This window comes from Electrona antarctica (assembly GCF_951216825.1).
Source record: "Electrona antarctica genome assembly, chromosome: 8".
NCBI lineage: Eukaryota > Metazoa > Chordata > Actinopteri > Myctophiformes > Myctophidae > Electrona > Electrona antarctica.
In genome coordinates, this window is record NC_136789.1 from 54,039,689 (window position 1) to 54,051,843 (window position 12,155).

At 42.9% G+C, this 12,155-nt stretch overlaps 1 protein-coding gene across 1 annotated transcript in view; it reads left to right on the forward strand.

Moving 5' to 3' along the window:
- The window catches only part of LOC306927458 (transmembrane protein 47-like), a 35,647-nt gene that overhangs the window by 12,032 nt on the left and 11,460 nt on the right, over positions 1 to 12,155 (forward strand). The window contains exon 2 of the mRNA XM_079507209.1: positions 2,547 to 2,687. Within this exon, the coding sequence (XP_079363335.1) occupies positions 2,547 to 2,687 (141 nt within the window). The remainder of the gene's footprint in view (positions 1 to 2,546; positions 2,688 to 12,155) is intronic.

Sequence of the window (12,155 nt, forward strand, 5' to 3'; positions counted from 1 at the left end):
GTCACAAAGCTCTCCTGTGGTCCAGAGTGGGCACACGTGAGGTGTGTGTGTGTGTGTCACAGTGTTCACTCACCTCAGGGTGTGTGTGTGTGTGTCCCAGTGTTCACTCACCTCGCTGTGTGTGCGTGCGCGTGTCACAGTGTTCACTCACCTCGCTGTGTGTGCGTGTGCGTGTCACAGTGTTCACTCACCTCGCTGTGTGTGCGTGTCACAGTGTTCACTCACCTCGCTACCTTGTGTGTGTGTGTGTGTGTGTGTGTGTGTGTGTGTGTGTGTGTGTGTACACACCTCCCTCTGTGGGATTACAGCCCTTGTTTCATGTTTGTCAGCACAGCGCTTCCATTCAGCGCAGGCCTCTGAATCATGCTTTTGTTAGCAATGCTCCCCCCCGTAACCTGTGTGTGTTAGTTATAGTCATAGTCTTTTGATTCAAATTCTATTTAGTCATCTGAAAAGATTTAGTGTTAGTCGACTTTTTGTCGACTAATTATCATAAGATTTGAGTCGAATAAATGTACAGTTTAGTTATTAAACTAAATGACTTGTCTTTTAGTTCTACTGGATCTCTTAAGTCCCCCTCAAACATTTTAGTCTAGTTGTTATTCGTTGATGAAATTGACATACTGTATTAGTTAGTTTTAGTCATCATAGCTAGTTATTATTGCGTTTTGCTTTTTAGTTTTTCGTCAGTGGAAAAAAGGTATTTGACGAACATTTTTAGCTTCAGTCGACGAAATCCAAATGTATACAGTATATTTTCCCTGAAGCTAGTTTTGTGTTTCAAAATGATTTGGTGGAGTAAGGCTTATACTTCTGAAGAGATCCGTGTTAGTTAGGGTGTCGTACGGTTTAGGGGTTGTGGTTGAACTTACACTTAGCCGTGTGCTGGTGTTATGCACCGAAAATAGCATCCTGGCTTCAGAGGTTAAAAATGGCACGGCAACATATTTCTTTTTTCAACAGCATTCATTCACTCATCAGCTTGAGGCATGCCTCAAGACCAGAAGAAGGTCTCCAACCGGATGAATGACATGAAACATTTAATTGTTTTCCCCCAAAATAATGCTTGCTATAAAATAAATGGGATTTCTGCACAGCTAGAGTGTTTGGAGGCTTTTTATTATTCATTTGGTTTCCTTTTGGCTCTAGTTTACTGGCAGATGACTGGCCCAGTAGTTATAATATAGCACCACACAAGCTCACTGCTCTCTGCTATTCTTAAAAATAGCCAAAATGTTTGGGAAACTTTGAATAATTTAGAATTGTTTTAACACAAATCTTCTCTCCTGGGGGTCCATGGCTGGTGGGGGGGGTGACCCTAGTAAAATGTTGATGTCCTCACAACAAGTAATATAGTAAAAGTATCAATTTTGCGATATAGAAGTAAAAGGTCCAGAATTCATAATTGCATTGTAATGGCATCAAAATGTAGTTAAAGTACCAACACTGAGACAGTATATATACTCATTACCCGTATGCAGATTGTTCCATGTTCATGTTTTCAAAATGTCTAAAAATAAATTGAAAATGTCCGATCTACAAGCTCACAGTGCGTTTCGATGTACTTTGAGCTTGTAGATCTCCTTGTATAGAGGGTATGCGCGTGACATCATCATCAAACCCGGAAGTTATGCGGGAGGGAACGCCTACTGCGTGGCAAAAAAACCCGACTTTCTGACCATGACCATGTGGCCCATACATCCAAACAGAAAAGTTGTATTTGATTGCATTAAACAACATTAACACATTCTGAACGGGATCCCCTTTTGGTGTTTAAAGCATTATGTTATACTTTAGCTATTGAAAAATAGCAGATCTACAAGCTCATAGCGCGCGCTATGAACTTGTATATCTGCTATTTTTGAAAAATCGTGAAAATGTGGCGCAAATCTTTGAATATATATTCTTTCAGAGCGAACGTTTTGAACACAAATATTTGCTTCTGAGGGGATCCCTGGAACAACATATAATCTTTGGGGTCCTTGACATGAAATATTTTGAAAACCACTGACATAGAAACATGGGTTTTTCAAGAAAACTGTCAGGATTTAGAAGACATTTTGTAGAATCGTCTTCAGGTCGAAATGGATTAAACTCACTTTGCCCACTCGATTTGCCCACTCGATTTGCCATTCACATTATGCATGTGCATATACCAGGGTTCCCCAATTAATTTTCCTCAAGGGCCATATTTTGACTAGGGTACCAGGCTGTGGGCCGAGCCCGCATGCACAAGGTCGAGGTCTTGCCTGAAAATGAATTTTCAGGACCCCATTTGAAAAGGATGCCCAGTTTCACATGCATAGGCTACTGACCCCCATTTAATGCCATTTATATCTGGGACCCCCTAAAAAAAAAAACCCAAAAAAACTTCTTTTTTTGAAATTCTTCCAGGGGCCACAAAAGGGCGTTCCGCGGGACGCAAATGGCCCACGGGCCGCCTATTGGGGAACCCTGGCATATACCCTCTATTAGCCTGTATACTGTACAGTATGTTTTGTTTTATTCCCAACATTCTGTGTGTGTGTGTCCCTCCTGCCTGGCAGACTGGCAGATTGCCACCCTGGTGCTGCTGATCGCCGGAGCCGTGTCGACGCTCGCAGCCTTCCTGGTGGCGCTCATCTCCCTGTGCCGAGGGACGCAGAGACGACACTATCGCCTGGTGGCCGTGTTCCTGCTCACCGCAGGTGAAAACACTTCACACATTGATTGTCAGGTATTAGTTAGCCTGCAGGCCCAGCCTGTGTGGTTTCAGGTCTATAGCCCATTTTGGGCGGGAACCCCTTTTGGTGTGTTAAACATTATGTTATAATTTAGCTATTGAAAAATAGCAGATCTACAAGCTCATAGCGCGCCACCGAGTGGCGCGCTACGAGCTTGTAGGTCTGCTATTTTTTAAAAATCGTGAAAATATTTATTTCAGAAAACTGGAGGATTTAGAAGATTTTTTTTTTTTTTCCCGAGGTCAGGCCTAAATGGACTAGAGGGGGGCGGGTGCCGGCCAAAATACGGCGGTGGAACCTATTGGTTCACTGATCTGAGCGCCCGCCCACCTCCCCTCATCGGTAGAAAACAGCGGAAAAAACACTGATGTCACCAATTTTGGAGCGACGCCCCTCTGCACTGTTATTGGTTAATGCAATACAAGTTGTCTCCCACTTCGTATGCCAGATTTTCCAATGCATTCCCCCAGTCTTTTCTTTTTGAGCCGAATGCGAACGAAAATAAAAGCCTGGGTACCGAGGCTAGGTTTTAATTCAACAATTCTTCAGCCAATGGCTGTGTTTTTCATTGTTTTACCTCACTTTGGTTTGTAAACAAAGGCCACCTGCTGCTCATAAAATGGTAGTAGCAGGAATTCTGTTGAATGTTTTGAACCAAGCCGTCTTTGGTAGTGTTTTCTAGCTCGACTGTATGATTGATTGATTGATTGAAATATTTATTAACAGTTTGCAGAATTACAGTACATTTCAAGCACAAACTCAATACAAAAATGTTTTGTGATCAAAACGGAATGGGCGGTGTCCATTTTGGTTACACTCCCAACGTTAAATTACTGCGTACATTACCATGTAAATTACTGTGCTCAAAATTAATTACTGGGTACAAATGGACCCTTTTGTGTCCATTTGCGTCCTGTTGTTACTGATTCGCCTACTGTTTGATTGCTTCAGTCCTGCAGTCTGACGTATGCATTCTGTGACTTCACGGACCATATTTTATAATCGCCACAACCATTCGCAGCTGCCGTTTGATTATTTTTTTACCCTAGTGCGCAACTAAATACATTTTGTCAGCGTGTCAAATGCCGTAAAAGTGACCGGGCTGTTTCACTGTACTTTTGGCAATGTTTAAAAAGTAAGCCACATATATAGAATGTAAAAGACGGGGTTTTTTTTTTTTTTCAAGGACCATACCGGCGTCATTACGTCACTGTCTATTCACAACTTTGGCCACAGCCTAACTGTAAACATAGACCTTTTTTCCCCCAGTAAATGACAGTTACGTGGTTTGTAACTTTGTACTTGACCATGAAGGAAGAACGTTCTCTCCACATGTCTCTGCAACATAGACCAGTGGTGGACAAAAGTACTCAATGTTTTTTGAGTAAAAGTATCACTGCAAGTACAAGTCTGGAATTCAAAATGTGCAGAATGTCCCGTTTCAGTAAAAAAAAACATTTTGAAAATGGCCAAAATGTGTATAGGGCTGATGTGGTTAATGTATGCTTTGTAATTATAATCAAAGTTTTCAAATAAAAAGTAGTAGAAAAAAGTACAGTATTTGCGTATTTGAGATGTAGTGGAGTAGAAGTAAAAGTACTGGAAATGGGAAATACTCGTACGTACGTACGTACGTACGTACAATATATGTACTTAATTACTTTGCACCACTTTGATTATTTTATTAGACAATAGAAAATGCAACCATACTCTGTTTCAAGTAAAAGTCCAGAATCATAACGCTGTATAATTATAACAACGTATTACTGCTTCACAACAATCATCACAAGGCCTACTTGTTCCTCAGACTAAAATGTGAGTGCTGCTGGGACAGAGGAATGAGGCGTTTTGGGGGTGAGCTCACTTTCTGTGGTGTGGAACGGAGAGTCCCATGTGAGCCTCAGTGAACTAGCTCTCATGCCAAAAAAAAAGTGGAGCCGCAGAATGATCACACTTACCCCAAAAAATGTGTTCCCACAGGCTGCTCCCCCAGCCTCTCCCTCTCTCTCTCTCCCTCTCTCTCTCTCTCTCTCTCTCTCTCCATCGCCACCCGCCACCACTAACACCACCCCTTGTTGCTTAACCCATTCTGAACGGGAACCCCTTCTGGTGTCTTAAGCAGTATGTTATCTGTTGAACAATAGCAGATCTACAAGCTCATAGCGCTGCACCGAGTGCCGCGCTATGAGCTTGTAGATCTGCTATTTTTTTTAAATTGTGAAAATGTGATGCAAATCTTTGAATATATATTCTTTCAGAGCGAACAATTTTAACTCAGGGGAGTCCCTGGAACAACATATTTTCAGATGGGGGTCAGCGGCCAGTTTTTGGGGGTCCTTGACATGACAATGTTTGAGGACGACTGACCTAGAAACATGAGGTTTGTCAGAAAACTGTCAGGATTTAGAAGACATTCGTAGAATCGTCCTCGGGTCTAAATGGGTTAAAATGGGGCCTCTCACTTAGGAAGTGTCGTGTCCTCAAACATACACGTAGCCGATCTACAAACTACAACATCGATTCGAATTAGAATCGCGATTCCCGTTATTTATTTAATTTTTTTATTTTATTCTGGTTACAGTTACAGGAGTTTTCACTACATGGTGTTTGTGATATGAAATGTAAGCTTACCCTAATCACAGTAAACATCATGTATTCAGTCATTTTCAAGTTACTGTAGTATAGTCACTTCAGTTGGCTGGAGTAGATTGTGATGAAATCCTATGTATTGAATCGAGAATCATCATCGTTTTGAATCTGGAAAAAAAATGCTTTTGAATCGAATCGTGACCCCAAGAATCGGAATGGAATCGTGAGACACCCAAAGATTCACAGCCCTAGTTGCGATGTATTGATTTGAGAGCTTTGCCCCCGCAACTGCATAAGGCTGCAGTTGAACCAGGATGATTTATATATATAGTGTGAATTAAATGTGTTGGATCAAACTAATTTCGTTTTTGTGGTTTGTTTTAGCTGATTTCCTTATCTGTGGTACATATTTCGCAACTTTTAGACGCTGAGCATGTCAAATTTAAAGCTGTAATTCGTAAGCCGTATGTCCTACCTGGGATTTCTTCTGGGGGGCACATGTTGTTGTTACTCCGACATTCCGTTAGTCCGACAACGTGGCCGGTTAAAAGCCTATTCATAGTCCAGTTTTCGGTGAAGAGGTGACCACCGAAAACTACAACATGACGTCGGTGGTCACCGACGTCAGCACCTTAACACCGCGGCGTTAACGTGCTGCGTTAACGCGAGACTCTTATCGCGCGATAAAAAAAATATTGCCGTTAATCTATTCTCAAAGTTGGGTCTGGGAGCTGGGTCTCTATAACTGCGAGTGTAGCCTTAGCCTACTTCAAATGGAACCAAAGGACCCCTTTCTAAAAATAAACTGTACAAATTATAAACTAAGGGGTCGTCCGATGTCGCCCTAGGCGATATTTAAGACTCACCCGTGGCTTCCGCATGCGGTTATGGATAGGGTTAGTATGGGGCTCTATGGTCGGAATATTAGGTAGTCAGATTTATGGGTGTACAGTATGTGAAACTTTATCTTTTCTATCCTGAAGGCAACTAAGCAACAGAACAAGATGAGTTTCTGAGGCGGGGTCAGGTGATCTGTTATGACTCCCGTTTCAAAACGAAATAGTACCCCCTCCCTCGTCTTTGTAGTTAAAATGGTAAATGGTGCATTTATACAGCGCCTTTTATCCACAGCGCTTTACTATGTATATTACCTTCTGGGGGGGGGGGGGGGGTCCGGGAGCAGGTTGGGAAGATGTGGGAACCTTCCGGTTCCCAAGCGGGCCGCTCTACCTCCTGAGCCGCTGCCGCCCCGTTTTCGGTTGGTTCCTGGTGCTTCGCGGTGGAATCTCTGGCAAAGCTAATTGCAATCTTAATCAAACCACATTTCTAACACCAGCAATTAAAACACAACCTTCCTCACGGACACATAAATAGCAATATGAAAAACAAACGAGGCGTAACGGGCACGACCCGCAAACTAAAATGTGTGTTCCGCATTTTTTTTTTAAATCTTTCTGTGCTGACACAGCTGTGAGTGAGCATTCTCTGATCAATCAGTAGTAGTCACAGACTTTACACGTCACCGTTTAGTTGTTCAGCACAAAAAGAGCCAAGGCTGATTTGAGTCAAAGGCGGATGCTCCAGGGCTTGTTTACCGTCTGCCTGTCTGTCTGTCTGTCTGTCTGTCTGTCTGTCTGTCTGTCTGTCTGTCTGTCTGTCTGTCTGTCTGTCTGTCTGTCTGTCTGTCTGTCTGTCTGTCTGTCACCACCTCAAAATTGTCCCTGTGTGTGGGGAGGAAGGGGCGAATGTTTAGGCCTGTCACAAAGATGCAAAACGATATACTACTACGTACATATCTGATTGACTTTTATACCACTTAAACGGTATAAAAGATCAGTTTCTCTGATTGAGCCAGTTGGAGTGAAAATCGGAGCACCTCTACAATAACTCATAATGTGTCCAAAAAACGTATCGGGACCTGGTGGTTCCCTGCATTATGGAAAGGACCGCGAATGCAGTTGGTTCTGTGCAGGTCCAGCAACAGTATATGGAAACCCGGCGTATTCCAGGATTCGCTCGTGATTATTATTTTTTTCCCACCACGATTCCAACAGGGTCTCTCACTTTGGTAGCCAACCAGCGTGTGTTACCAGTACGCCAGGATAAAAGCAGGAGCACCGCAAACGTAAACACGGTGAATGGAGAACAGAACAAGCAGCTACTTCATGCTACTTGGCTCGTTGCTGCATGAGTGCCCTAACCCATTTAGGCCTGACATCGAAATTAAAAACAAAAAAGTCTTCTGAAAGAATATATATTCAAAGATGTGTGCCGCATTTTCACGATTTTTCCAAAAATAGCAGACCTACAAGCTCGTAGCGCGCCACTCGGTGGCGCGCTATGAGCTTGTAGATCTGCTATTTTTCAATAGCTAAAGTATAACATAATGCTTAGTTAAAACACCAAAAAGGGGTTCCAGTCCAGAATGGGCTAATTTGTACTGAACCCCCCCCCCCCCAAAAAAAACAAAACCAAAGAGAATAGAAATCATCAGACCACACGTTGTCGGAAACATGGGTTCGCTGTTCTTCGGGGAGAACTCGGAGCTCGTTGGCCGTTAATACTCGTAGACGTAGACGCAAGAATCCGCCCCGTGACTGCCTGGAAAGAAAATCGGAACCGATTTGATTCAAGTCTTTGAAGTGGCCGATCTGCGAGCTCACAACGCTTCGCAATTGTGACACGTTGTGAGCTTGTAAGATCCGCAGTCTTCTGTATTTTTAGAACATTCTTTTGAAAATGTGTTCCTATAATGACATGTCCCCCGAAAAAGCTTAAAGTGTTTTAGCAGTTTTAGTATCTGCTAATGCAGCTCTGGGGGCTGCATTAGCACTGCTACTAACCCATTTTGGGCGGGGAACCCCTTTTGGTGTTTTAAACATTGTTATAATTTAGCTATTGGAAAAATAGCAGATCTACAAGCTCATAGCGCGCCACCGAGTGGCGCGCTACGAGCTTGTAGGTCTGCTATTTTTGAAAAATCGTGAAAATATTTATTTCAGAAAACTGGAGGATTTTGAATAATTTTTTTTAAATTTTGAGGTCGGGCCTAAATGGGCTAAAAAAAGGACTGATGGTTTTTGGGGGGAGTGCATGCTGTCTAGTGTGTTTATGTTTTATTCAACTTTCAGCATTATCACAGGTTTTACAAGACAGGTGCCATTAAAAACACTGAATTATTTTGCCGATCACAAATATAAAACTTCAAATCTAAAATGCAATAGCCTATCTAAAAATGCAAATGGTGTAAAACACAAATCTAAAATCCACTATCATTTAAAAGTCCACACATATATGGGATTGGTGATTTTCTGTATCTCTCGGTTCTGCATGATGGGGTGTCCAGGTCGTCTCCATTTCTAGTTTGACGTCCAGAGATCTCTTTTCTGAGGGGAGGTAGCCAGTTCCTGAAGTTAGATTTGAACAGCTTCCTGGTGTCTACGTGCCGCCAGACCAGAGCCAAGGCCCACATTGAGCCTGCCTGTGGAAGCACTGACGCATTGGCTTCAACGTCAAGCCAATATTATACAGCAATGGTTTCCAAACAACGGTCAAAACACAACCGCAGCCTCACTTATAAACGTGGTGCCCTGACCATTACGTTTGCCATAAGTTTCCCCCCCCAGTACAAATTCGGACTACGGTACAGTATGTAATAAAGAGATGTCCTGTTTATGGAATCCACATAAGATATATATATATATATATATATATATATATATATATACACCTCCTACCTCAGGCTGAATGTATACTTATTGCTGTTGTCGGGCAGAAACCTCTTGTCTCCATTGTTTCACTTCTTGTCTTTTTTTTCCTAAACGAATGTCCTATTTGATACTTGATACACACAAAAGCATCAAAAGTAGCAGATCTACAAGCTTGAAGCGCGGTGCAAAGCTCCGTGCTTTGAGCTTTGAGCTTGAATTTTAATCCTGAAAAGGATTAACATAGGAGGAATAAATAAGACGAACACGCAGGAGTAGCTGTGACATTTAAAGGCAGCAGAACTCCTGAGGCTTTACTGTGACTCCTGGCGGTTGGGACAATGGACCCTTACAGGTCTCCCCCCCTTCCTTCTTTTTAAGCGTACAAGTAATCTTTGTCTTGTTCGGTCCATCTGGGCCGGGCAGTCTTTCAAAGGGACCAGTGTGAATGGGCTCTAAATTGCAGGGGACGTAATCTCTGTGGCTTTGGCTGTTTTCCATTTAGTGAAAACATGCAGATGCAGTGTTTTCCTTTCCGTGTGTGTGTGTGTGTGTAATTGCCTGGAGGGGCCAGGCTGCGAGAATAATGTCTCCCCTTATAGCTAGCTGCCTGCACGACCCGACGAGAGAACAGCAGCGGGGAGGAGGTTGTGTTAAAACCACTTAAAACCTCTCTGGACTTTGTAAACCATCGCCCATACAAAGTACTGCAACCTCGGTACTTGAGTTCAAAGTATAGTTCTAAAACGGTTGGTCCCTAATACTTGATTTTTGATTGGCTGGTTGCCATGGTAAATCTCACGATAATCCACACCTTCAATCACTTTATATCATTCCCAGCTGCGTTACATTGATCCCTCAGCTCTGTAGCTGAACTGGGGAAGGGGAGCACTTGATTACCGGTACCTTACAAACACTGGCCGTGCGGCACCACCCGCGCTCATATGACTGTGAATGTGTGGCTCCGGGCGGCCTCGTAAAAACATCAAGCGCCTCCTATTCTCCCGTCTGAGTAAAAACAAGGAAGTGTGGCTCGCTCTGGTGGGCGCAAAGTGTAGCTACTTTTGTGAATTAGGAATAGTTTTGAGGTTAATATTGCTATATGTTTGTAACCGTTTAGAAAAGCAATAAGCCACTCGAGGTCCCAGCTTACCGGGACCTCGGGTACCGGCTGAAAGGGTCGGAGACACTCCACTACGCGTCGTGTCTCACTACGCCTCTCAGCCATTATAAAATACCCGGTAACCTGAGACCTCTTGTGGCTTATTGCTTTAATAACTCCTCCTGGTCCTGATAAAAAAGTCAGGGCAGAAAATTGAAGACGGCAATTGTGATTGGCCGGAATTACAGAAAAGTGAGGACGCCAATTGTGACTGGCCGGAAAGTGATTTTTGAGGGATGCCAGCCCCTCCTATATACAGCTTTTCGTCCTGTCACGTGTCACATTTGCCATTGACAATGAAGGGAGAATTTGTGGAATCATATGTGGACGAGCAAATCGACTCTTCTAAACACAGTGCAACTCAGCTCGGGGCTTATTAAATACATTGAATATTTCTTTAAACATTGTATCATGGTTAAAAGATAACATAAGTTGACAAATGAATTCATACGGAAGTATATTCATTGTATTATTGGATGATGTATGATGATAAGAGCGCCCTTCACTTCACACAATTTGTATTGATAGGACAGTAGACTGACGGGAAACGAAGAGAGAGAAAGAGATGGGGAGTGACACGCTGAAAAGGACGTTTGGATCGGGATTTGAACCCACGACACGCCATCAGGCTGGCATTTGCAGGCTAGGTGCCCGGACCGCTACGCCAGCGGCCCAGGCTTTGCTTTTACAAGATACACTTGCATACCCCCCCCCAAAAAAAATTCAAAGACTCCAGAAATGTTAAAAAAAACACATTGATTTCCCATCATCTATAAGCTGATCGTGTCAAAGCGTCATGTCGTCTTGCTTGTTAGATCGGCTATTCTTTTTTAATATACAACTGTTCTTGCAAGTGATGATGAATTCCAATGCAATAGAGCGTCGCAGTCCCGCCCCCTACCAGGGCCCAGGAAATTATTCTCCGTTCATTTTCCTCATAGACTTTTCAGAAAGTATTTATTTAAAGACGTTTACGCCGCGGACAAAGCCAACTCTTGTCGTGACAAATCATGACAACAAACACATTTTTTTTGGGCCGAACAAATAATTAGAAAGAAGAAAAAAACGGCAGGTTACAACCCTTTTTTTGTTGTTTTTCTTCTTTGTAATTATTTGTTTGGTCCAAAATATAGTTTGTGTTGTCATGAGTTGTCACGACTCCAGTTGGCTTTGTCCGTGGCGTAACCGTCTTTAAATAAATACTAATAGAAATGTCTATGGGAAAAATGCATTGGAAATGTCTATGGGAAAAATGCATTGGGAAGCATTTCCTGGGCCTGGTGTCGTCATGAAAGGGGGCGGGACTGCGACGCTCTATACTGATAACTTGAACTGACTTCCTGTTTTATTGTTTTTATGTGTACAGTTGGAGGCCATCGATATTGTCCTTTTCTTTTTGCTGAGGTTTGCGTGATCTGCGCAAAAGGACAGTTAACCCATTTTGGGCGTGAACCCCTTTTGGTGTTTTAAACATTATGTTATAATTTAGCTATTGAAAAATAGCAGATCTACAAGCTCATAGCGCGCCACCGAGTGGCGCGCTACGAGCTTGTAGGTCTGCTATTTTTGAAAAATCGTGAAAATATTTATTTCAGAAAACTGGAGGATTTAGAAGGATTTTTAAAAGTTTTGAGGTCAGGCCTAAATGGGTCAAATGATAAGGGACAATATCGGTGGCACCCAACTGTACCATGTGTATTCTATGTGATTTATTTTGTTTGCCTGTTATGATGTTTTGCTGTACAACAAATCGCCCCTCGGGGACAAACTAATAAATGAACCTGAACCTGATTCTCGCCACCAAAACGTTACAGCCCCAGAATACTGATGATGACCACCCCCCCCCCCCCCCCCGGCCCTTTTAGTAGTAAGCGTACTGTATATAGCTCCTCTCTTGACTGTGTGCAGCTTGCTGTGGAAGTGGTGTGCGGTATGCGTGTGTTTTTGTCAGCCAGAAATATGAGCTCAGCAGCC